Source organism: Rhinolophus sinicus, chromosome 12 (genome assembly GCF_057876585.1).
Source record: "Rhinolophus sinicus isolate RSI-liver-muscle chromosome 12, RSI-T2T, whole genome shotgun sequence".
NCBI classification, from domain to species: Eukaryota; Metazoa; Chordata; class Mammalia; order Chiroptera; family Rhinolophidae; genus Rhinolophus; species Rhinolophus sinicus.
The window spans coordinates 16710755-16737318 of record NC_142512.1 but is presented as its reverse complement, the minus strand read 5'-3'; the positions used below and the strand labels follow the sequence as shown (position 1 = coordinate 16737318).

General features: G+C 51.6%; 1 protein-coding gene across 3 annotated transcripts in view; it reads left to right on the top strand.

The window, feature by feature from the left end:
• Window positions 1-369: 369 nt before the first annotated feature.
• The window catches only part of SPNS3 (SPNS lysolipid transporter 3, sphingosine-1-phosphate (putative)), a 41798-nt gene continuing 15603 nt past the window's right edge, over window positions 370-26564 (top strand). Inside the window, exons 1-8 of one of the 3 annotated variants that reach the window (XM_088801995.1) lie at window positions 371-620; window positions 4010-4075; window positions 8835-8971; window positions 9510-9661; window positions 10388-10454; window positions 11157-11305; window positions 12150-12302; window positions 17230-17419. In XM_088801995.1, the coding sequence (XP_088658121.1) occupies window positions 410-620; window positions 4010-4075; window positions 8835-8971; window positions 9510-9661; window positions 10388-10454; window positions 11157-11305; window positions 12150-12302; window positions 17230-17419 (1125 nt within the window). In that variant the 5' untranslated portion in view covers window positions 371-409. Of the gene's footprint in view, window positions 621-4009; window positions 4076-8834; window positions 8972-9509; window positions 9662-10387; window positions 10455-11156; window positions 11306-12149; window positions 12303-17229; window positions 17420-26564 lie in introns of all 3 variants that reach the window. The other 2 variants (XM_019743782.3, XM_074320412.2) reach the window with 2 other exon arrangements.

Here is a 26564-nt window from a genome sequence, read left to right as displayed (position 1 = left end):
CTGATTTGACCTGGGTTCAAGTCCCTCTCGTGTGGACAGCCAGATCCTCTCACAGTAAGCAGGACTCTGGGGGACTCATCTCATTTCCTATCCTGAGAAGCTTCTCTTGCTCACAGAAACCACCGCAGTCGCAGGCTAGATCAAGGGGCTCATAGTGTCCAGTCACCCCGGGTTGAGGGGGCAGGAGCCCTCTTCCCCTCTGGCAGGCCTTGGAGGCTGGGGATGGTGAAATCTCACCAGTGAGTCTGCGGTGGGCACAGGAACCTGTGATAAGATGCTCATCAGTTAGGGCAACTGCTTTGAGGTTGGGAGGCTAGGAGCCCACAGGAAGTAACTGGGTGCAGAGCTGCTGGGTCTTCGCTGCCATACCCCTCCCAGACGGGAGCTGCAGGCTGACAAGGTCGGGGGCATGTCTGCGGAGAGCCGGGACCCTGCACCAGAGGGGCCTCAGGGCTGGCCCCTGGGGTCAGGTGGGCACTCTGGGAACTCGGGCTCAGGTCAGTGCCCCCCTCCCACCATGCCCGCCCCCTGGAGCCTGCCCCGCTGGAGAGCGTACGTGGCTGCCGCAGTGCTCTGCTACACCAACCTCCTGAACTACATGAACTGGTTCATCATCGCAGGTGAGGAAGGGGCAGGCATCAGGCAGCCCCGGCCCGTCCACCCACCGGCTGCCAGGCCGCCAGCCAGCACTGTGTAGCCATGGGGGCCTCCCGACCAGCTCTCTTTCTGCTTGTGGAGCATATCCCTGATGTCCTCGTGCCTGAATGCGGGAGGGGCAATCTGGTTCCCAGTCCAGCCCCAAAATAAGAGTGTGCACACAGGTGTGGGAGTGCTATGCTGGGTGGGTGTGCGGACAGCAGGGAGGACTGGGCCTTCAGGCACAGGCCTGGGGTTTCAGGGTGGGACCCAGGAGTGAGCTTGTGGAGGACAGGGCAGCCTGGCCCAGCTCCCAAGCAAGAAGCAGCTTGCTCGGTGTTTCTGGGACTGCAGGCTGCGTGCAAACCTTGCACATTCTTCCTTCCTTCCTGTAGGCCCCAGGGCTCAACCTCCTCTGTCTTCTTGTCACTCACTCATTCATTCATTCATCATTCATTCATTCATTCAAGATTCAACCTTCTTTTCTCTCGTTATCACTGATTCATTCAAGATCGACTGAGCCCTGAATATAGGCAGTACCCTCTGGGGGGGCCTTGGGAACCCAGAGGAGGGGATGTCAGTCTTGGAGCTCCTGAACTTGGGAGTGACCATTAGTCAAAGGGAGAAGCTCATTAGTAAGACTCCGAAGGCAATGAAATGCAGCCAGATGAGGGAGGCACCAACTGGCCTGGGGAGTTCAGAGGGGGCACCTGTAGCTGCTGGGCGTCCCTGAGGCCAGGACATTGAATCATCAGCTACCAGCTTGGCACACCAGAGAGCAGCTGTGGAATGAGTGGGACTCAGAGGTTGCAGACGGCCCAGCCTCAGTGTCTACCTTTGAGGAGCTCAGAGGGACACAGAACACATGTACGAGACGCTCTAATACAGGATAGGGTGGGGTGAACATCCGCTGAGCAGCCCCAGGACCAATGACTGAGGGATCTGGTAGAATGCACAGAAGAGGGGGTATTTGGTTTGGATCTTGAAGGCTGAGAACATTGGCAAGGTGGGGAATGGGGGTGAGGCGAGGGCATTCAGAGAGAGGGGTCAGCATGAGCCAGGGCACGTGGGGTGAAAGTGCATGCTCTAATCCAGTATGGGGAGGCGGGAGAAAGCAGAAAATCATTCTCAAAGGGGGTTTGGGGCCAGATTGTGGGCTTCTTGGGTGTCAGGCTAGGAGCTTGGACGTTCTGCTGAAGCCATGCCGAGCCATGGAAAGTGTTTTTAAGTTGGGGAACTATAATCAGATTGGAGGCCCTGATGGAGGTAAAGCAAAACAGCGAGATCAGTTAGAGGCTGGTGCAATGGATTAGGCCAAAGCTCAGGGGGCCTGAGCTGGAGTGTGGGACGTGGGCACGAAGAAAAAGGGATGGCAGGAAGCAGACAGTCATGGGGACAGAGCTCTTTGAGCCCCACAGGCCGGGGGTGCCTGTTCTCACCTCCACTTTGGCTGGGCTGTCAGACCCTGCTGCCTGAGGCCCCTTCCCTGTTGGGACTTCTTCTGGCTGTGTGAGAAGCAAGGCTGTTATTGGGATGGAGGGGGCCTAGAGAAGTGAAACCAAGCTGAGAACACAGGCAAGTCTCCTGGCAACTAGAATTCTGCCATGGGAAGCAGCTCTTTGGGAGGCCAGAGTGACAGCTTCAAGGTAGAAAACGAGGCAGGGCCCAAGCCCCTGGAGCACCTCAGGCTGGGAGGAGCCCAGGAACAGACCTAACAAGGGGGTGAGTCCCCATTCCTAAACATGGACGATGAGTGTGATTAGAGAGAATTTTTGTTTAGCTATTTACTTTGCTTATCTGCTTGTCTAGTTTTCTCCCCAATGAATATGTCTTATTTGTGTAATTGAAACATGTTAAAAGGGAAGGAAAGACATATAAGTTGGTGTGCCTGGATGCTGTGGCAGTTGGGCCCAAAATAAACATCGAAACAAAAATCTCTTACTTTGTTTCACTTATTCTTTGATTTTTCCTCACCTGCTGGCAAGTCTTGGAGGTGTGGATAGGGGACTTTCTTCCCTACCGTGTGGGCGTTTCTGCAGGGCCCCAGGGGGCTTCTGCTCCCCTCTGTGACACTGGGTGGGAGAGCTGGCTCCCTCTGGCTGGGATTGTAGTCCCAGTTCCCATTGCTAGCTGTACAACTGTGGCTGGCTGGAGCCTCTGTTTTCTCATCTTTATAATGGGGACAATGATAGACCCCACTTCTTAGGGAAATAGCTGCTAATGTCCAGCTCAGGGCCTGGCTCTCAGCTATCTCATAATTCAGTGACAATGATGATGGTTCTTTTTAATAATGATGGGGCCAGAACCGCATAGCTCAGATAAGCAAGTGTGTCAGACCCTGATTAACTCTTCTGAAATACACCAAGGGGCTGAAGGAATCTCAGGGAACAGAGCCTGGTGTCTGGGGGCCTGCTTCCTCTCTCTGCATTAGGTTGAGTGCCCACTGCACCTTGCTTATGGCCTCGCAAGATCTGGGAGGGGCTTCAGAGACCTAGCTGGTGAGGAACAAGAGCCTGCCACTCTCAGGGGGGTGGGACGAAGGTCAGAACTATGTGGGACCTGTCTCCGAAGCTCTCATGTGCACTCTCATGTCTGCATGCTCACGCCTCAGGAAGAACATGCTCGTGTGTGCACATGTGCATGCCAGGGCACATATGCCTTTGCATGTGCATGCTCATGCATGTCTGTGAATATCTGGAGTTTGCACATGAGCAAAGATGCTGTGTTGCAGAATCCCAGGGCTCTGTAGTCTAAGTGAATGGCTGTGCTCTGTGCAGCCACAGGAAGCTGCCAGTCACTTTGATTATGATGTGAAGGGCAGCCCCGAACATAAGCATACGCGTGCCTGCCTGTTGGTGTGTCTTTATGTGTATATCTCAGTGTATATGTGTGTGTGTCTATCCGGGTGTATGAGACTGGGCTTACACCCCTGTGAATGCAGTCTCCTGTGTGTATTCATATGTATCTGTGCCTCTGCGAGTATATTTCTCTAGGCATTCCTGTCTGTCTGTTTGTACGTGGATCTGCGTGTGTGTGTGTGTGTGTGTGTGTGTGTGTGTGTGTGTGTGCATGCACATGACGATGTCTGCCTGGGAGTGCACGCTGTGTGTGAATGTGTGTATCTAAGTCGGTGCTTTTGGGGGGGGTGTTTCTGCGTGAGTTTCATGAGTGTTTCTCTGCGTGCCTGCTGCCCTCAGAGAAGGGGAGAGAGAGAGAGATTGTATATGTGTGGGGGAGCGGGGGAGAGAACAGTGGGCCCGGGAGCCACGCCCCGTGCTGTGCTCTTCAGCTGTGGCCCAGTCCCAAATGAGGGGGTAGTTGCCTTTACAGTGAGCTACTTCCCATTTCCTGAGTGCTGTCTGTCTGTCCACAGGAGTGCTGCTGGATGTACAGAAGTTTTTTCAGATCAGTGACAGCCATGCTGGTTTGCTTCAGACAGGTAAGGAGCAAGTCCCAGTCCTGGAACTGGGGCCCTGAGCTCATGCTGGTGTGGGGTCTTTTGGTGGATCCTGTTCTGTGATGAGCTTTAGTGCTGGGCAATGGGGGCCAGGCTGAGCCCCACTAAGTCCCCTGGCAGAGGAAAGGGCACTGAGGATGGTGGCGGTGGGTGTGAGGGACAGTCTGGGTAGGAGAAGGAGATGACATGGGCTGAGACCTCGGGTTTGGACAGCCCCTTCCGGTTTGAGTGTGCGTGCTGCGGACAGAGCAGAAGGAGCTGGGGCTGGAAAGGGCTCCTAAGCTTCTGATCACGGCTGTGGAGTTGGTCCCTCACCCCCTTCACGTTTGTTCAGCTCAGCTGGGTACCAGAAATTGGATGGGGTTGAGAAATCCTGATGCCGGCTTTCTTCTTGTGGACTTGAAAAATCTGACTGCCAGGACACAGACAGACAGAGATACCTGCCCCCCAACATGGGATCAGGCGGGGTCTGGGCCCACACGGGCCTAAAGTCCAGCAGTGGGGAGCAGTCACATGTCCTATTACAAGGGGGTCATGAGGCACGAAATTTTCCCCCATGGGTACCTGGATGGTGACACACATGCACATACATGCACACCCATATGTGTGCACACACTACCACAATACAGGATACACGTGTGAGCACACACCCGGCCAGTATCTAGCACATGTGTGGTACCTCTTCCTAACAGTCTACTATCTCAACACTTTAGAACAAGGCCCTCGAACTGGGGGTATGGGGACCCCAGCGGAGACATAAAAACTTTCCAGGAGTTATATGAGCAGAGCTTTGAGAGAACCCATTTGAGAGAGCCTCAAGCCAGTGTGTTTCTTTCCTAAAATGGATCTGCCTGAGAACAGGCCTCTAGTTCTCCTTTCTTACCTCCCTTTTAATAATCACGCATCTACCATTTTAAGCAGGAAAGTACACCTCTCCCCTATACTGAGTTTTACTATGGTACACTGCTCTGTGGTGTAAAAACCTCCAGGGTGCCAGACAGAGGGACCCCTTGTGGATGCGTGGCTTTAGCTGGGGACTCCCTGGGAGCAGAGCAGACAAGAGTGTCAGTAGAAATCCAGTGGGGATGTTTGTTTCCAGGCCACAAACCCATGGCAAAGCGCCAAGCCTTATCTGTCCCCTGGGGGTGGGGGGCGGGGGGTGACAGTCTGCTATGTATCTACGATTTAGAATGGGTGTCAGCACATTTATTTCCATGAATAAAAAACCCAACATTTTAATGTCTTTCTTAAAGACAACCAGTCTGATTTGTCCGATAGATTTGGCCAATAAGGACTGGATTTGCTTATTAGACTCTGTGGCGGGCCTTTCCCGTAAGCTGAATAAACTCCATCTGCAGCCCCAAGAGCAATCACATTCTTTGTGACTATTTAAATTTATGATAAAAGTGTCATCTGAAAATGCATGAAGGGGTGCATAGTTCTGTAAACTTCTTTAAGAAGCATCAAGCTAAAGAGTTAGCAGAGCCCTACTTTTAGACCATGGGTCTCCCACTTGGTCCTCTCCGGGCTGAGGCCGACGCTGGGGCTGATCTTCCAGTCCTAACTGTAGCCAACGTGAAACCATCTCCATCCAATGCCCACAACCTTCTAGATAAAACAGATAATGGTAGTGGAGTCAATATTTTCCTTCCCTGGGTGAACCTGGTTATTACTACAAGGCTCCTGGTTAGTGAGATGCGATGGACAGAGGAGTTTGTGTGTATGAAACCAGAGCCCGGGGCTTGTGCTACCTGCGCCGCTCAGCCGCTGGACCGACACAGGAGTTGTTGGGTCATCGAATAAGTGTTTATTATCAGAGCACTGGTGGTCTGCGAAGGCAGCGGGTGAATGCCTCCAAAAACTGCCTTCACGTTCTCAGACCTGTGAAAATCTGGGCGTTTCTCTAAAGGTACGTAAAGTTTCCGGGGGTCTGCACGGAGCCTTCCCTCTGGCAACGTGGCTCTCTGGTGGCATCAGCAACCCAGGAACAATGATGGGAGTAGCCTGGAAAGAATGCTAGACTATTGATCTTGTGATCAATAAGCCTAAGGGTATTGATCATAAGTTTCAGGGTAATTTTTTGAAACAGAGAACTGGGTGGGAGGGGACATTCCGAACTCAAGCTGGCAGGGCGATGATCTATTACTAAGCTATAGGCCAAGGAAAGGTGAGTCCTGGATGTTGTGAACCAAGCCCTGCTTCATGTACGGGAGAGGGAGGCGGGATAGGGTGGTGGGGAGGGTGAGGGTAGAATTTGAACATGTATATGTGTATGTGTGAGTGTGTTGTGGGGATGTGTGTGGGAGTGTGTGATTTTGGGAGTGGGTGAAGGGAAGGGTCATCTCTGAAAAAGCAGCCCAAAAGTTGTGTGGGAAGGGCAGTGGAGCTGAAGGTCTGATGACCTCAGGTGAGTCTTTTCACCTTCCTGAGCCACAATGCAATGGCCCAAGGACCCACCCTACTGTCCGTCCACAGGGCTGCAGAATGGAGGAAACTGAGGACTAAGAGAGGGCTTGGTCAAGCTATAAAAATGAGAAAAAGGATGGGTGGGGAGGAAGCAGTGGTTAGGACCCCACCCTCCACCCCAATGGGAGAGAGGCTTCTGGTGTTAGTTAATTGATTAATAATAACATTTAAAACTAACACTGATGTGGTCCTTATCACATGCCAGGCTAAGTGCTTTATAATATTAACTCATTTAATCTTCACGACAATCCCACGAGTCAGGTATTATTATTATTATTATTATTATTATGCCCATTTTAAGAATGCCGAACCTGAGGCTCAGACCGGCTATGGGGCTTGCTGAAAGTCACACAGCTGATGAGCGACAGAGCTGGGATTCAAATCCAGATGCCTTTAGAGTCCTTCTCTCAGCTCCATGCGCCTTAATTACTCCCACCTCGTCACAGAAATAATTTGAATTGGAGATGCTAGGAAGGAAGGAAGGAATGTCTGCCTTCCCCTGGAGGGCAGGTCTCTCCGTACCAGGACGTCTGCAGGTTTAAGGTGTTTATGTCCTGTAATCTCATAAAAATATTGGAAGGGTTGGGGAAATATTTTTATAAGCTTTGGGTTAAAAAGGTGTGCATTAACAAGACACGAAACAACCTCCCTAGAGGAAGATTATAAACTTGACTACATCAAGGCAAAACTCTTCCATGATGGTGATTGAAACTGTAAATGCAATTAGTAATAATAATAGGTAACATTTATTAGGCATTTACGAGTCACTGCTTTTCATATGCTTTATTTTATTTAATCTTATGAGGCAAGTACTGTTGGTATCTCATTGTATAGTTGATGAAAGGAGAACTGGCGAATTAAGGAATTTGCCCCCCCCTCCCCACAGTCACAGTCAGGAAGCTGATGGAGTCAGGATGTGAGCCCAGGTAGGTAGTTTAGTCTCAGAACGTACATTTTAAATTCTTAAAAGAAAGATAAAAGACTGGGAGAAATTATTTCCACATAACAAAGGGCCCAATAGAAAAATGGGCAGAGGATGTTCAGTTTCCCTGGGAATAGGACGATGCAGATTAAAACATGAGCGAGATGCCATTTGTTTTTCATCAACCATTGGATGAACAAAAATAAAGTGATCGATCCTCTCAAGTGTCACAAGGGTACTGGCATATGCTTCTATGCAAGTGTAAATCGATACAGCCTTTTTGGAGGCCTATTGTGGCAGTAGCTATTACAATTATAAATGCTATTGACACCAAAGACCATTCTCTGTGGAGTACTAGGTCGAACCATATTAAATTGTCATTTTTGTAGGTCAAAACTGGCCTCATTTCCTCAATTGCATGTGGCTCAACCCTATACTAGAGGAGTGGGAGGGGCTGGAACCTGAGCTGGGATGAATTGGCCAGTCACTGAGCTCAGGAAATGTCAATCAGCTGTGCTCCACGAATGGAGACCCAGGCAGTGGGCGGGGCGCTCCAAAACCTAAAGCCCTTGGATGGTGGGACATGGTGGGAAGGGTCCAGATCTTCCCTTGGTCACCTGCAGACTCGGAGCAGCTGACACAGCCTCTTCCTGGAGATAAGGAGATTTATTTAAGGAACAGAAACAGTGAGGGTACCTACCCCTGTGGTAGTCATGCAAAAGCGTGGCAAGTTGCTTTGTCTTCACAGAAAAGCAAACATAATCATGAATCCGGTCGTCACTGCCTAAGAGTTTACTTTTTTAAATGGTACACCTACAACTGACAGTGTCGGGGGAGTGTTTTACCTACTTAGGAAAACGAACGCTTTTCAAGCCTCCAGGAATCCCTGTTTTCGTTCTAAACTGTGCCCCTCTGCGCAGAGCAGGCCCAGGGCGGCTCCCATACCTCCTGCCATCCCCCAACCTCAGCAAAAGCAGACCAGTCCCAGCGTCAGGCTCAAAGAGGGCAGGCGTTCTCGTGAAGATAGGGTACGGTGTGCACTGAACACTGGCAGCTCCACGCCGGGCTCCACGTTCCCTGCTATCTGACCTTTACACAGCCTGGGGGTGGGGTGGAGTTAGGAAGCCGAGGCAGTCCAGTGAGAAAGTAGCAGAGCTGGTATTTGAGCCCGGGCCCAGCCCCCAGACTCTGGGCGATGGGCTCTGTGCAAGGAGGGGCTGGGGCTTCCCCATATTTTTTCCTCCTCTGGGCCTTGACCCACTGCCAAGGTGCCCCTCTGTGGGCCTGCTGGGCCCATCTGCCCACCTGCCATTGTGGGGAGATGCACACTTCCCCCTTGCATGTCTCCTCCAGTCTTCATCGGCTGCCTGCTGCTGTCTGCACCCGTGTTTGGCTACCTGGGCGACCGACACAGCCGCAAAGCCACGCTGAGCTTTGGGATCCTGCTCTGGTCAGGAGCAGGCCTCTCCAGCTCCTTCATCTCCCCCCAGGTAGGTGCTCTTATCCCTGAACAGGCCCCTGGGACCTCCCCCCACCGGCTTCCTCTTTGGACCCAGTCCCTTCAGAGCTGGGGTGGGGGCTGCTTCTGCTCCATCCCATGCTCCGGGGGCGGGGCATTGCCTTCCAGGGCTGAGAGACTCCCGTTAGGCTTTCTTAACAGAAGCCTTCCTCTCTTTCACCTCCCGCTGCTGCCAGTGGCTTCATTTCCGCTGATTGTGCTGGGGGTGGGGGTGGGATGGGGTAACAGCTACTGTGAGGGGAACTGACCTGGTGAATAAAAGCGATGCCTAGGAAAAGGGCCTCTCTCGGCTTGGGGATCAGGCGGCCACTGCAGGCGCCAGCAGGGGGCACCCGTGTGATTTGGGGAACCTGGGTTGGAAGGATAGCAAAGTACCTGTAGCTAGGTCCCCTCTTCCTCTCCTGGGGACAAGTGTCATCAGGTGCCTTGGGCCCCTCTGACAAATCCTTGAGTCCCCGGCCTGTGCGTGATTTCGGGAACTCACCCGGTCCTTGTGCCTGTTTGCCCAGTATTCCTGGCTCTTCTTCCTGTCCCGGGGAGTCGTGGGCACTGGCACCGCCAGCTACTCCACCATCGCACCCACCATCCTGGGCGACCTCTTCGTGAAAGACCAGCGGACCCGAGTGTTGGCCATCTTCTACATCTTTATTCCTGTTGGAAGGTTGGTATCACCCTGGATCTACTTCCCCAGGGGGTAAACTGAGGCCCAAAGGAGTCAGAACAGTGGCTGGGCTGGGCTGGGGTGGGGGGGAGACATCAAACCCAGGAGGATATGGACCCCAACTCTACCCCTTCCTTACTGGGTCACTCTCCCTCTCATAGCCTCAGTTTCCTCATCTGTAAATGGGGCCAATAACACTGATGGGCTGTGGTGAGGATTAAAGAAAATAAAGATGCTCCCTCCATGCGAGTAGGAAATAGACCCCATGCATTGCTCCTGGAGTCACAGGGCAGGGGCTGCTGCCTTCTGACCTTCCACGTGGCCTGCAGCTCTGGGAAGTGAAGCAGGGAAGTGTATTAGGGCTGGGCAGTGTACCCTACAGCAGGGTAGGACACAGTGGGACTTGTAGTTAGAGCCTTGAACTCTGACCCAGGTATCCTGAAATCACCTGACTCAGGCAGGGCTGAGCCTTGGGCGGAGGGGGGGGTGGTCCTCATAAATAGAGACAGTGGGGCTGGGGATGGGCCAGGAGCCAGAGGTTACCGGTGACTTGACCAAGGGCAGTGGACATCTGGGCCTCACGTGGCTCAGTTTTCCCAGTGACAGAGGTATGAGCTGCAGAGAGCCAAGTCCCTGGGCTGGGGGCATCCTGGCTCAGGCTGGCCTGGGGTCCTTGGGCCCACCACCCTGCTTTCACTGCCCACTCCCCTTGCCCTTCTGTTGCAGTGGTCTGGGCTACGTGCTGGGGTCGGCTGTGAAGGAGCTGACTGGGAACTGGCGTTGGGCCCTCCGAGTGAGTCCTGCTTCCTTTTCTTCCCTCTGCTTTCCCCTGGGCCGGTGGGGACTTTCCAGCCTCCGGTGGCCTTAGCCACTTGGCACGGTAACCAATGCCATGGGGGGTGCTCAGAGGTCGGCAGCTTCAGCCATGTGGGACCGCATCCAGAACATGGACTGTGGAAGTCGTGGCCCTGGGTTCAAATCCTGACTGCTCGGTTTGCTAGCTGTGTGACCTGAAGCCAGTCACCTCCCTGTTAGGAGACTCACCTTGCCTAGCTGTAAAATGGGGGAGTACATGCTGCCTTATGGAATCCTGAGGATGAATGAGACAAGGGATGGGCAAGACCGGCATGGCAGATGGAGGCATGGGCTGGAAAAAGGGGCAGTGAGTCCTCAGTACTCAGGGCCCATGTATCAGGGCTCGGTTCTCAGCTATGGGAGCCTCACTGATCCAGTAGAGTAGTGTCTGTACTGGACAGATACATATTAAATCAATTCCTCAGGGGACCCCACTCCCCAGACAGGCTGTACTCTCATGGGTGAGAAACTGGTATGTCAGGCTCTGTATAACCAGTGCCCAGGAGATGAGCTGCCCTCCCTCACCCCCCCAGGGCACAGAGAGCCCCAAGTGCCTGGACCACAGAGTTCAGTCACCCCCAGGATCTCCTGGGTGGCAGGAGCATGTGACCCTGAGCTTCTGGGGCCCTCTTGTTCCCAGATAATGCCCTGCCTGGAAGCCGTGGCTTTGGTCCTGCTTATCGTGCTGGTTCCAGACCCGCCCCGGGGAGCTGCTGAGAAGCAGGGGGAGTTGGCCATGGGGGGCCTGAGAAGCAGCTGGAGTGAGGACGTCAGATACCTGGGGAGAAAGTGAGTGTCCCTGCTCTTCCCTGCTTGTCACTGAAAACCCCACTGTTTGCCCCAGCATCACTGACCGCCCTCTCTGCCTCCAGGGAGCCCTCCATGACTGTCCAATGTTCACAGCCCTCTTTCTCCTCTGAGCTCCCACTTGCCAACTGAGATGTCTCTCTCTCCTAAGGAGGCCCCCTTCTCCTGGCGATGTGACAGAATATGGGCTGGGAGGGAGGGAAGGAGGGAGGGAAGAAGGCAGCATGAGCTCCAGCCTTGGCTCTGCCACTGCCTTATCCCTGAGTGACCTGAGACTTGGAGCCTCACTTCCCTCGTTCATTCAATGGACATGATTCGCCAGACTTGCCTGCTTCTCAGGGTTGGTTGCGAGGATGCTGGGAGTTGATCACTCACCTCTCTGAGCCTCATGGGAGAGCATCCATCTTCTGTTCCAGGCATGGTTGAGGAGGCAGACAGGAGTCAACTGTACTCCCAGGCCTTACTGAAATGTGTGGCACGGACAGAAACCAATTGTCTTTGTTACAGAGCCATGGGACCAGTGGAGGGCACTCAGAGGAAGGTGGGGGCAGCAGGGGCAGCTTCCTGGGGAATGTGATGTTGGAGGTGGGCCTTTTAGGATGGGGAGAATTGGTCCTGCAAAGAAGAGGGAGGAAGGCAAAGCATGAGCAAAAGTATAGAGGCGGGGTGTGCAGGTTTCTTAGGGAATGTCAGGGAGGGTCTGGAGCCTGGAGCCCCCCTGAGTGCCCAGGCAAGCTAAGTGCCCAGGAGATGGGGGAAGGGGAGCAGACAGGCCCCTGCAGTCCCAGCCCTCTCCCGGCTTCAGCCAGGGCACTTTCTCTTGCAGCCGGAGTTTTGTGTGGTCGACCCTTGGAGTGACAGCCCTGGCCTTTGTGACTGGAGCTCTGGGCTTCTGGGCCCCCAAGTTTCTGTTCGAGGCCCGCGTGGTACATGGGCTGCAGCTTCCCTGCTTCCGGCAGCCATGTAACAGTGAGGACAGGTGAGGGGCCTCTGGGAGCCCTCAGCAACTGGCCCAGGTCAGAGGGCTCTTGGTGGGGAAGCCATCAGGAGGTCCTGAGCCCCCAAAATCAGTTTCTATGGGCACATGGTGCTTTGTGAAAACTCCAGAGCTTGGGACCCAGCTGGCAGGCAGAAGGGAGGCTGGTTCCAGCTCTAGCTGAGCTCCTGCTGCCCTGGTGGCCACAGGCAACTCCGTTGTCCTCTCTGGGCTGCTGGGGTGGGGGGTGGGGGTCCAGAAGGAACTTGGGGGTGGGGGTGAGTGATGGGACTCTCAGGCAACTTTCCTTCAGAGGGACCCATAGTGTGAGGTCATTCCACTTTACAGATGGCAAATTGAGGCACGGGGAGGCCTCATCACTTACCTGGCTTAGGGATTTCACCCATGTATTCATTTATTCTCTACCTCATTTCAGGTGCTCAGAGTCTGGGAAAGCTGCTGGGAGGGTGAGGAGGGGTGGAGAGCGAAAGCCATACAGGCACTCCCTCCCCACTCCCTGTCCCCCTAACCCCATTCTTCAGGGACTCAATGTCCTGATGGAGAGGGCACACCTCAATCCTTTCTTACTTGCTTTCTTCTCCTGGAAACCCTCAATCCTAGTTTCCTCCTTCTCTAGGATTGATGCTTTTCAGGCCCCTGCGGTCTCCTCCTCCTCCTCTCTGACCCTGCCCATGGGCTCTTCAGAGTTCCTCAGGGCTCTGAGCTCTTCCCTGAAGCTCCACGTTCCCTGGGCTTCGGTGAGTGAAGTCTCTGCTGGCAGCATATCTACCTCCTTCTCCCTCAGTCCTAGATGCCCAACGAGAGCTTTATATTGTTTCCAGAATGTTACATGCCCTCTCACTTTTCTATGCCTTTGCCTAAGCTATGCTCAATGCCTGTAGCCCCCTTCCTTTGTCTCGTTACTTCATAAGCTTTAACTTTATTTCAGGCCCTAAGCTAGTATTTTACATGAAAAACCCTCTGAGGTTTTATAATAATTAACTCTATTATTCCTGTATTACAAACGAGGAGATGGAAGATCAGAGAGGTTAGGTGACGTGTCCAAGATCACACAGCGAACAAGTAGTACATCCAGGATTCAGACTCATCTGACTGCAAAGCTGGTGCTCTTAAGCTCCAGGTCCTGTTGCCTCTGGAGACTGCCTATGACTATTAATTAACATGAATATCTTTCCATCTTCTGGGAGTAGCTCCCTGGCACACACACCGTGGGTGCTCAGCTCAGGGAAAGCATCCAGTGAGTGAATGAATTAAGGCATCGAATGAGACTGCCATGTTTGTCTTGGTGCCACTGCTAGATTGTTATCTCCCTGGCGGCAAAGACTGAGTCCTAAAAGCCCCACAGCAGCTTAAAAAGTGGGGGGAAAAACAGGACGCTATTCCACCTCAGGTACTAACTGGCTGTGTATTCCTGGGCAAGTCACGTCCTCTTTTGTCAGCTTCAGCCTCTTTAACTCAGCATCTTCACAGAACCTGCAGGAGAAACTGACATGGGCATTTGTATTAGCGTCCTACGGCTGATACAACAATTTACCACATACTTGGCAGCTTAAAACAACAGAAATGTATTTTCTCATCGTTCTGGAGACCAGAAGTCCAAAATGGTTTCACTGGGCCAAAATCAAGTTCAGCAGGGCCACACTCCCTCCGGAGGCTCTATGGGAAAAACCGTTCTTGCCTCTTGCAGCTTCTGGTGGCTGCTGGTATTGCTTGGCTTGTGGATGCATCACTCCAGGTTATACATCCACAGACACATGGCTTCTCTTCTTCTGTCTCAAAATCTCCCTCCGTTTCCCTCTTATAAGGACACTTGGGATTGCATTTAGGACCCACTGAATAATGGAGGATAATCTCCCCATCTCAAGATCCTTAATGTAATCACATTTTGCCATATAAGGTAACATTCACAGGTTCCAGAGATTAGAACATAGACATCTTAGGGGGCCATTATTCAGCCTATCACGGGGGGTGGGGGGTGGTAAAAAGTCCCCATGCTGAGGTCTGCACAGACCTCAGCTATTCATACACCCTCCGTGGTTAGGATAAGCCCCAGGATAAGGGTGGGTTAGGGGCAGGAAGCTGCAGGATGCAGGATTCCAGCTTGGCCAGAGGGAGAACTTCCAATACTCAGAGCTGGCTGTATGGAGGTAGTGAGCTTTCCCCACCTGGGGGTATGTAAGTAGGAGTTGGACAGCTGCTTGCCAGGACCTTTGTGCAGAGAATTGGCATAGAACTTGCAGGATTTTAAAGACCGTCTTGGCTCTGAGAGTTGGATTCTGGGCGAGCTTTGTGGAGGTGGGGGGACTTGGTGGGGGTGTGTCCTCTGGCCACACCTTCTGCTTAGAGAGGCTGAAGGGAGGTCTCACCTGTCTACACTGCCTGTCTGAATAATCAGTCCTAAGTCTCATAGAGATCTCAAGATCCTGCCAAGGCCAGCTCAGACAAGGGCTAAGAAGTGGATAACATTCTTCCGGGATTCAGGGTCAGTTGACTTGGCTAAGCTGGAGCCTTGCACAACTTGGAAGGCTGGAAAGGTTCAGTGAGCACCTTTAAGCTGCCTAAGGACACACATACTTCATCTGGTAGGCAGAGGGCCAGGAGGCCCTGGCTCTGCCCATGAGGGGCTGTGTGACCCCAGGCAAGTTCCTGCCCTCTCTGGGCTCTAAACTCTATCCTATAAACCAAGGAGGTGGGTGTGGGGACAGAGCCAGGAGTGCAGTTTCCAGGCTCTCGGCCTCACATGGAAAGGTGCTGGCTCAGGTAGTAAATGGCCATCAACTGTGATTGGATGGCCATCAGCTGTGGCTAGTTAGCCGTCAGCTGTAACCAGTGAGCCATTGGCCACTAATATAACTGCCGTGGCTACGCTAGCAGAAAATGGGGGCTAGCAAGAAGATGGTGGCTGAGCTAGCAAGCGCGGATTGCAGTTAGCAAGCGCGGAGTGTGGTGGAGTGTGGATTGTGGATTCTGTGGCTCCTGTGGCTCCTGCTTCCTGTGTCTCAAACCCAGCGGCCAACGATACTGTAGTGAGATGACTCCCCTTATCTATGGCTCCGTAGGAGTTCCTTTTTCGCCTCACCATATCCTGTGTTCTTATGTGGGGAGTGGGACCAGAGACACCACAGACCGCGCCGCATGACGGTGGGACAGAGGAACAAACCCACTGGTCCTCAGCCTGTGGAATGGACATTTGTGGACATTTCGTAGAAATTGTTTAGAGGAAAGGTGTATTTTTTGACACTCCATTTGTCAGTAACCATAGTCTTGCATTTGTCATGTTCTATTTTGGTGGGAGCCACAGAGGTAATAACAGGGCACCTGGCTTTCCCACGCACTTCTGGAAATGTTTGGGTCTGGAAAGAAATACTGACCAGGTAGAGAAGGTCGGTGGGGGGCCATGGCATTCAAGGCCAAGGGAGCAGCGTGGGAAGCTGGAAGGTGTAAGGTGAGTTGAGAGAATTCTCAGTCATTTGTGCGGAGTGAGGGAGGGAGAAGAAGGGGACGTTACACAGGTCAGCAGGGGCCAGTCCCACAGTACTGGCTAGTAGCTTGCCCCGAGGACAACAGGGGGCCACTGAGGAGCTGGAAAGGTCCTGGTTACATTCGTGTTTTCAAGAGTTCACGCTGGTCAGTCTTTGCATCCCTTTGAGCTCCTTTAATAGGAGGCTTGGGAGAGCAGGATGGACCAGGTGAAGCTGTATATGTAAATCCTGCCTCTGTCACTTATTAGCTGGTTAATCTTGACCTTAACCTTCCTCATCTGTCCACCTGGGAATTCTGGGAGGGCTCTATGAGCTCATTTGCTCAACATACATCTCTCGTGGTCCAGGCTGTGTGCTCCCAGCATAGTCAAGAAAGTAAACCAAACCTTGTTTCTATTCTCTAGGAATTCACAGGTAATAGTAATGACCTTGATGGTAGAGACACAAAAGGTGCTATGTGAATCAGCTAAGTGCCAGGGGAAGGCATCTCCAAAAGGGAGATATTTGTAATGGGTTTTGAAGGATGAGTAGGAGTTCAGTAGGTGGAAAAACTAGTGAAGGGTGTCCAAATGGAAGGATAAAAGTATGAAATGGGGACAACAACTAGTTTGGGGTAGAGGAGAATGGAGCTGGAAGTTGAGGTCAGCCAGGGTCAGATCATAAAAGCCTGTGTACCCCACAATGAGTTGGCGCCAAATCCAGTGGGTGTTTGAGAGCCAGTGGCGAATTTCAGGCAGGGGGTGGGCAGGGGTATGGTCAGATCTGTGTTCTCGACAGCGCCTCTGGGGTCCTGTACAGAGGTTGTCCTGGAGGCACCGGTTTGCAAAGGAGGGGTGTGCAGGAGGGGCCAAGTGGAGTGGGTACAGGAATAGAAGGGAAAGGTAGTGAAGTTAGGAGGGGGTTGCTTGAGAGGTGGTCAAAGACAGAGAGAGAGTAGAAGGAGGAATTCAAGGAAGGAGGGTGTATAAATGCCTAGGTAAGAGCTGAGTGTATCATAGGAGCTCAGTAAATAAATGTCCACTTACCTCCATTTATATTAGTTCTGGGGGCTGGAAGGCGAGGAGGTTGGGGCCAGAGTGGGACTGCAGAATTGAGATTTCTGAGTGGACAGTGTAGGGTGGTGAGGGGTTGGAGAAGATCACTAGAGTTGAGGAAGGCTGGGAACTGGGGTGCTGGGTAGATCGCCACATGGCCAGTGGCATCCCCAGGATGAAGCAGGGAAGGAGATTGGGGAGGGGAGGGGAGAGGAGGGGGAGTGCGTGGGTCCCTCATCAGGTTCCCAAGGACCCAGGAGCACCAGTTAGGAGGGAGGGAAGAGGCCCAGAGCCACATTCCCTGTGGGTGCCAGATCAGGCACAGGGGCGGGTGGCTGGACCCCTATCCTGACCCCACTCGCTGACCAACCCCTCTCTGCTCTTTCCCATAAGCCTGATTTTTGGGGCACTGACTGTTGTGACCGGCATCATTGGAGTTGTCCTGGGGGCAGAGGCTTCAAGGAGGTACAAGAAAGTCAATTCGCGGGCTGAGCCCCTCATCTGTGCCTCCAGCCTGCTTGCCGCAGCCCCCTGCCTCTACCTGGCTCTCATCCTGGCCCCGACCACCCTCCTGGCCTCCTATGTAAGTGAGGGCCCCTTTGGATGTGGGAGTGGGGTGGGGTGGGTAGGTAACTCTTAGTTACAGGCTTACACTGTGCCAGGTCTTTATGTACATCCTGTGGATCACTCCTTTCAGGTGAAGCTTATTGTCCCCATTTTACAGATCAGTAAACTGAGAGTTACACAGGTAGGAAGAGGCAAAACTGGGATTTGAGCCTAAGCCTTTCTGATGCTAAAGTGTGTCCTCTGAGCTCCTGATTAATACTTTGAGTGGAGATCATGGAACTCACTTATTCCTAGGATGTTGTGAGTGCAAGAAGAAATAGGGTGATTCTTTCCAGGTTACAGATGAGGAAAGTGAGGCCCAGCTTGGCCACAGCCAGGGCAGACACTGCTTTAAAGATGACAGCGTGATAATATCACGACTTCCAGGTCCGTATCCCACACATCCCTTCATGTGCCTCACACTGTGGCTACACCAGGGACAGGTCCTCACTTCTCCCAGCATTTGCCCGCCTGGGGCGCCATTCCCTTCTTGGATGCCTCCTGAAATCTTTCTTTGGCAAGACCCAGATCAAAGGCCACTTCCTCCAAAACCCTTTTCGACGACTCTGCTCACGTCAGAACTCACCATTTCCACTTGAGAGCTCAGCATGTTTGGGTTCCATCAGGCATCATGGCGTATGGGTGGAGCTGTAGCCACATACATACACACGTGCATGTGGGCAGCAGGGTCCCTGGGTCCCCAAAGCCCCAGTTCTGACTGTGTTACCCAGTTGGAAGGGGTCACTGATTTTGGGAAGATGGCGCCAGCTTAGCCCCAGTCAGATGGGCTCAAGCTCCCTTCCCCTCCTGCTCCCCTGTCCCAAGGCTCTGGGGACCCACTGCTGTGGACACAGCTTCCCCTGCATGGGTATGTGGGGTTCCTTGAGCAGACGGAACTCAGAAAGCAAATCAATAACAGCTTTATTGTTCTACCAGATTGGGTGGGTCTTCCACCTGCAACCAAATGCCATGGCTTTTCCAGTCACTCTCATGAACTAAAAAGCAAGTCCCAGAATAAAACTTCTATCCAGGCCCAGAAAATTGCACTGGGAAGAGAGGGAGCTCTAGTTGGTTCGGTTCTCCTTGTTTCATCTCTGTCCCTTGTCCCCAATACCACCCCTCCCCAGAGAGCCTGACCCCTCCAGGGTTGGGCAGGCCAGGATGGGTGACCAGAAAATGGGCGAAGTATGACCTGTTTCTGGGGTTGTTTTTCGCTGACTGGCAGTGCCCTCCATGTGACAGATGCCCAGATGTTGGCTGGCTCCTCTCTTACGGACATTTTGTGGGTTTGGGGGGCCCTTGGCCATGGCTTTTGCATTTTTCAATTCCTTGATGCAGATAACATCGTCCTTTCTGTCCTCTCACATCTTCCCCTCTGCTCTTCTTCTGGGGTTGCACACGCTTGCTACCAGAACCTGTGGCCCCCAACAGGCACCCTGTGGGGCTCCCCTCTCATGACCCTCAAGTTATCTCCTCTCTAGTGTCTGTTTCACCCCCTGGATGAACTCAGGAAGTGCAGCTGCCCCCACTCCTGCCTTCTCTCCTCACCTGACACTGTGCACTGCTCCCTCTGGCACCCCTGCCCTCAGCCTCCCCTTAGGCTTCAGGGGCCATGCTCTCTGAATGCTTCAAGATGCCCTGATGACGCCCTTTGTGGACGCCCCTCAAGTGGCCCTGGTGCAGGATGGTCAGCATTTCACCAGTGTCCAGCCGGAGAGAAAGGCCAGTCTCCTTCCTGGCAGGCATTGCCCTGTCTATGGGTGGGTCACCTGAGGCCCCTCAGTCAGCTTTCTCGCTCTTCAAATAAACCCTTCCCAGCCCAAGTCTCCAGCCTTCTGTATAAATGGAACACAAGATGGTTCCATTTCGCTCTCTAAGCCCTGAGGGTGTGTCTAGCACCTCTCTTAAGGTACAGGTGCCTCTTACCTGAGTCCTCAGCATTGGTAGGGCTCCTGCTGAAATCCCTGAAGAGCAGACAAGTCCTGTGAGCATTCCGTTTTGTACCTGCTCTTATTTGGTCTTTATGACCCCCTCATGGGGAAGGGTTTTTTCATGCCACTTGATAGATTGGAAAACTGAGTCCCAGAAATAGTGACACAAATAGCACGACTCAAACTCATACTCAGCCCTGCAGACTATAAAGTCTGTGCCCTTCATGCTGCACTGACCCTTGCCACTCCTGTGGGAGAGAAGCAGGCTGCATACACTGGGCACCAATAAATGCTTTAATGCTTATTGGCTGAGGGACCATCATCTCCAGTTAGTGGGGGCTGAAGAGACCTGACCTTGCAGGCAGGCTGAGGCCCTGGGCAGATGGAGGCCTCAGCAGAGGCCTGTTCCTGAATGGGCTGGGGCCACGGACCCCCTGCCAGCTCTGCTTCTGCCACTGTCTTGGTTGGCTCTGGGAGGCAGCTCCTTGGCTGTATTTTGGGGACACAGCTGTCCCCCGTCCCACAGCCTGGCGCGTTTCCAGAGCTGGATGGCTCATCTAGAAATGACATTGCATCTTGGTTGACAAAGCCAGCTGGAGAAACTCTTCTCTAAGCCTGCCCCGGGAGGTGAGGGGCTGAGGGGCAGGAAGGCGGGCAGGGCCAGGATGCATCAATCTTCCAGTGCTGGGAAGCTGCTCCTTCCTGTGGCTCGTGCTTGGCCCTGGCATGATGCCCAGCGATGCTGAGTCCCCGCGGCCAGAACTCCAGCCTTCCAGGAGTGGTACGGTTCCTCTAGACTTCCTGACCAGAACCCCCATCTCCATGGCTCTGTCTGTGCTTCTGAGGTCCACCCAGGTGTTCTGAGTTGAGAGTCAGGCTCCAGCTCCTTCCCTCCCCCTCCTCCCCACACCACCATAAAACCCTTTATACACGCCAACCTATTGTCTTCTCTCGGTCCCCTCTGTCCTTCCCTGGCTCATGCCTAGCCATCTTTCTCCAGGACTGTCCTGAGAGCCTCCTTCCAGCCCTCCTCACCTTCTTGCTCACCCACCACAATCTTTTCTCACACTGCCAGAGTGACACCACAGACCTTTCCTGTTCCACAGCTTTGCATGGCTCCATGTTACCCCTGGAACTAAGTCGAACTTATCATCCTGGATTTCAAAGTCCCTCACGAACTGCCCTGAAACCCTTAGTAGCCTTATCCCCATGTTGTCCTGCCATGCAGGTCCCTTTCTGATTCCCAGGACACGCTCCATACGTCCCACATCTGGGTCTTCCCTCTGTTTCCTCTATTCCCACCCCTTTTCCATATGCCCGAATCCTTCTGGTCCATCAAGGGCTGGCTTGAGCACCATCTCTCCACGGAGCCTTCCCTGATTGCTAGGCCTGACTCTTTCTCCCCAGCCTCGAGGCTCCTCAACATTGTCTTCCTTGGGTTATGGTTGCTTATGCTCTGACCCTTCTCCCAGCCAGGCCCAGGCTAGTTCCAGTCTTTCTCAGCACCCCAGCCTGAAGCACAGTGTCAGGCATTTGGGGTGGGGTGGGGGTCATCACTGCTTGCTGAGTGAATGGTTAAGTGACCAGCTATTTGCATTCATTTATGGACTCAACAAATATTGATTGAGTGCTTATAAAATAGCATGCTAGCCAGAATGCTGCGGATATAGCAACAGATAAAAAATAGACCCAAATATCTCTGTCTCTAGGGAGCTTACATCCTAGTCGGGAGAGACAGACAAAAGCCAAGATACATAAGTAAAGATACCTATTTCAGATGATAATAAATACTTAGAATAAATAGAAGGGAGAAGGGAGAAGGGATTATGTGGGGTTGCGGAAGAGGGCTGCAACTTCATGTAGTGTAACCAGAGAGGCCTCACTGAGGAGATGGTTGTTGAGTAAGGACCGATAGGAGGTAAAGAAGTGAATTACATGCTATTTAGGGGAACAGTTTTCCAGGTAGAGGGAACAGCACCTGGAAAGCCCCTGAGGTCGGAGTGTACCTGCTGTGCTTGAGGAACAGCAAGGACACTGGTTAGTGTGGAGCGAATGAAGGGACAGAGGGAAACGACGACAAAGAGGTGACGGGCGCCCGATCATGGAGGGCCTCGTGGGTGTCAGGTGGAGTCGGCTTTTACTGAGAAGGAGACGGGGTTTTGTGCTGAGGAGTGCTAGCTTGTATCTTCTGCATCTTTTGACATGATCATGTGGTTTGTCGTTTATTCTATCAATATGGGGTATTACATTGATATTTGTGTTGAACCAACCTTGCATTCCCAGGATAAGTTCTCCATGTTGTGCAGTCAGCCCTCCGTATCCATGGGTTTCCTGTCTGTGAATTCAACCAACTGCAGATCGAGAGTATTTGAAAAGCAAAGTTACATTGTTGCTGACATGTCTGATGTAGTCAGGCCTACCGTGGTAGCATCTATACGGAACATGCACAGACTTTTTTCTTGTCATGATTCCCTAAACAATGCAGTATAACAATTATTTACATAGCATTTCCATTGTATTAGGTGCTATAAGTAATCTGGACATGACTTGAAGTGTTTGAGAGGCTGTGCATAGGTTATATGCAAATACTACACCATTTAGTATAAGGGACTTGAGTATCCTCGGATTTTGGTATCTTTTAGGGGTCCTGGAACTACTCCCCCCCAGACACTGACCGACAACTGTATAATCATTTTTATGTGTTGCTAAATTCGGCTTACTAACATTTTGTGGAGGATTTTTGCATCTATATTCGGAATGGATATGGGTCTGTAGTTTTTTTGTGATGTCTTTGTCTCATTTTGGTATCAGGGTAATGGCCTCATAGAATGAATTGACAAGTGTTTCTTCCTCTTCTATTTTTTGGAAGAGTTTGTGAAGGACTTGGGTTAATCCATCCATCTTTAGATGTTTGTTATAATAGAATCCATTAGAGAAGCCATCTGGTTCTGGGCTTCTGTCTGTGGGAAATTTTTTGGTTACTAACTCAATATTTACTTGTCATAGTTCAATTAAGAGTTTTTGTTTCTTTTCAAGTCAGTTTTGGTAGGTTGGGTCTTTCTTCCTAGGAATTTATACATTCCATTTGGATTATCTAACTTGTTGGCATACACTTGTTCATAATATTTCCTCATAATCCTTTTAATTTCTGTAGGGTTGGTAATAATGTTCCCTCTTTCATTCTTGAGTTTAGTAATTTGAGGTTTCACTTCTTTCTTCTTAGCCAGTTTAACAAAAGATTTGTCTGTTTTGCTGCCAGCTTTTGGTTTTATTGATTTTCTCTACTATTGTTCTATCATTGATTTATGTTTAAGAGAATCACTCTGGTTTCTCTCTTGAGAATAGACTTGAGGGGCAAGGGCAGAAGCCGAGAGAAGAATTAGATTACTGCCATAATCCAGGTGAGAAGTGGGGATCGGACCAGAGTGGCAACAGTAAAGATGGTAAGAAGGTTGGATTACAGATATATTTTGAAGGTAGAGCTATCAGAATTTCCTGATGGATTCAGGGTGGTATGTGAGAGAAATAAGAGTCAAGGGAGAGTACTAGGATATTGACCTGAGCAGCTAGAAGGAGGGAGACACCATTAACTGAGGAAAATGGGGAGGAGCAGCAGATTTTGTTTGAAGATTGACAGCTTGGTTTTGTACCCTCTCAGTTTGTGATGGGAGGTCCACATCCACATGGAGGTGTAGTAGAGAGTTGGACACAGTCTGGAGTCCAAGGGACATGACATCACCCCTAAAACTTCAATGGGTGGGAACTGACTGCAGTCCAGCATGAGGGGTGTCATTAGGTTTGGGGGACCCATGAGAGTCAACATCAGAAAGGGTATCTAAAGGGGCTGAGGAATTAGCTTATGTTGAGCTTCAAAATAAGCAGTCACTTGAGTCTCTTCCATTCTCCATTTATGGGATTCCAGGAACCAAAGCTTTTCCTGCACTATCTTTGTGAGTCCTCTTTGGGGTGACAGATGGGCCCCAAGATCTGCGTGGGAAGGGCCCATGGAAATGTGGTCATGTGTGCTTGTGTGTGTATGCATCTAAGTGTGAATATATTCAGGTCTGTGACTATGAGTGCCGATATGTGTGCTCTTGTGTGTTCACATTTTTGTGTACCTGTATAGTCATGCTCTATGTATGTTGCGTGTACATGTATTATACGTACATGTAATACACACATTCTGTACGTGCACAGTGTGTGTGTGTCCATGAGTGTGCACATACATGTGTAGCAGGGCATGCAGATAATTGTATGGGATGTGTGTGCACGTGTGTCTGCAGCTGAATATAGTTTTTTTCCCAAGTGTTTTTGTGGCTGTAGCGGCATTGTGTAGGAAGGAGGTGTTTTGGTGGCATCGTGTGTTTGCCCCTAAATTTCCTGACGTAGGGGCCAAGTCATGCTGTATGTTTCGTGGCAGTGAGGTTTCCTAAGCATATCAAGCCTGGTCTTGGGCCTTCCCTGGGAGAGCCCATGTCCGATGGCCCATCTGCAGGCGCAGAGTGTTCCATCCCTTCCCTCCTTCCAGTCCCCTTGGCAGGGGAAGTGGACTTCTCGGTAGTTAATTGGGATCCAGACGCGCACAGCAGGTCTTGGCGCCCAGCCTCTTCCTTGGCCTTCTTCCCAAAGTGGCTGTCCTTCAGAGGATAAGGGGTTTGTACTCAGAGGAGGGGCTGAACCCAATGCAGGGGCTCCCCCGTTGCTGGCCTGGTGGCTGGAAGACATGGCTAAACTCTGTCAATCTCCCCTCGGGTGGGCTTTGTGGTCCAGATGGAGGGACAGGCATGGGGGGATGGGAGTGAGCATGCACTGAGGTATCTGCAAGACCTGGACATCATTCCTGCTTCTTTACTTACTAGCTGTGTGAGCTAGTGCAAGGTCTTAACTCTGCCGTGCCTTGATTTTCTCGGCTATAAAATGGGAGTGCTAGTACTTCTTGGTTTCCTTAAGGAGCTAAACGAATTTATGTGCTCATTGTACGTGCCATGGATATGTAATGAAACTCAGTGGTTTAAAACAACAAAAACATTTATTTTGCTCACAAAGTTGCAGTTTGGGCAAGGTTGAGAGGTGGGGATAACATTTCTTTTCTACTTGAGGTTCACTAGGCAGGATGGGAGTGGGGGACTGGATCCTTATAGGCTGGGGGCTGTCAGAGATTGATGCTGGCCGGCTATGGCTGACACCTTAGCTGGCGCTATTGGTGGAACACCGGCATGTGGCCTTCCCATGTGACCCGGGCTTCCTCACAACATTGGACTGGGTTTCGAGGACTAGCATCCTGAGAGAGAGCCAGGGGGAGCCGTATTGCCTTCTATGCCCTCCCCTGGAAAGTTACACAGCATCACTCCCACAGCATGCTGTTCTTTGCTTCAGCCACTTTCAGCTCAAATTCAAGCGGAGAGAGAATGGATCCAATCTTTTGATGGGGACTAACAGTGACCTGAAAGAGCATGTGGAAATATTGCCGTGGCCAGTTTGAGTAAACACAATCTGCCATAGTGTCCCTAGGGCCCCTCCTCCACTGTGATCTGGGTCCTCTTGACATCTGACATTGTGGGGAGGAGTCTGGGCACGTAAAACGTGGTCATGAAGCCCCCACATACATGAGTCACCCCCTCCCTGGATGGGTCCCTCGTTCCATGCTGCTCTTCCGGTCTCACAGGTGAGAAACCTGGGGGTTGAGACTTCACCTTCAAACCCCTGCTGAGTGTCATGGGCTGAGGGAGCAGAGGCCTCAAATGGCAGAGCCAAGGCCATGGGGAGGTGGCTGGATAAGCAGCCATGTTCACTCACTTATCATGTATTTCCCAAGCATCTCCTGTGTGCCAGCCTCTGTTCCAGGCTCTGGGGATACAACATCAAATGAAACAGGCAAAAATATATAAGTAATAAAATAAACACGTAAAATATGTGGTATGTTAGATGTGGAAGAGTTCTGTGGAGAATAACAGCAGGGAAAGGGGACAAGAAGAGGGACAGGTACAGTGCAAGGTGGTCAGAGAGGCCTCACTAAGATGGTGACACTTCAATAGCAACCTGAAGGAAGTGAGGTGGAGGGAAGAGCATTCCACGCAGAGGGAACAGCAAGTGCAAAGGCCCTGAGGGGGAAAGCATGGCCGTTGTGTTTGAGGAAATGTGGTGGGAATGGGGCAAGCCATGGAAGAGCAGAGGTGAGGTCAGAGGTAATGGCAGTGAGGATGCAGATTGTGTGGGAGCCTGTACGTATAATGACTTTGGCTTCCAGTGAAATGGGAAGCCGTTAGAGGATGTCTAGCACAGACAGGAAATGATCTGACTTACAGCCTGTATCAGTTATGTATTGCTGTGTAACAAATAACCCCCCCAAAACTTAGTGGCTTAAAACAACAGTGATCTATTATTTTTTGTGATTCTGTGGATTGGCTGTACAGTTTCTCTGCTGGTTTCTCCTGTGTTCACTCAAGTGGCTGCCTTCATCTAGACGATTCCCTGGGCTGGGACATTCAGTCTGGCCTCACTCATGTCTGGCTGTGGGCTGGGGCCCCTTGTTCACCTCCACTTAGCCTCTCCTCCATTAGGCTACACAGGCTCCTTACAGGGCAGTCTCAGGGTAGCATTCCAAGAAAGCAAAAGTGGAAAATGCAAAGTCTCTTAGGGCGTAGTTCAGGAACAGCAAAGACCACTTCCATCTTACTTTATTGTTCGAAACAAGGTGTAAAGCCAGCTCAGTTTCACCATGGGAGGGGACCGGATATCAAGGGTATGAATACCAAGAAGCATAATTACTTGGGGGCCATTTTGTAACATCTATGTGGTTTAGCAGGGCTTCTTTGGCTGCCGTGTTGATAATAGAATGAAAGAGGACAGAGACAGAAAGAGGGAAACAAATTAGGAGGCCTTCCAATAAAATAGGCAAAAGATGGTTGTGGGACCAGCATAGTTATGGAGGAAGTGTGGAAAAGTGGTCAGGTTCGGGGTATATTTTGGACGGAGCATGAACAGGATTCCCTGACAGGTTGGGTGTGGAGTGCGAGACAGGAAGGAGTTGAAGATGATTCCAGGGGTTTTGGCCTGGGCACTTGGGAGCATGGAGTTGGCATTTACTAAGAGGGGGAAGGCGGAAAGAGGCGCAGGTTTTTTTCTGTTGTTTTCGTTTTTGTTGTTTGGTTTGGTTTGGGTTTTTTTTTTTTTTAGAAGGAGTGGGGTTGG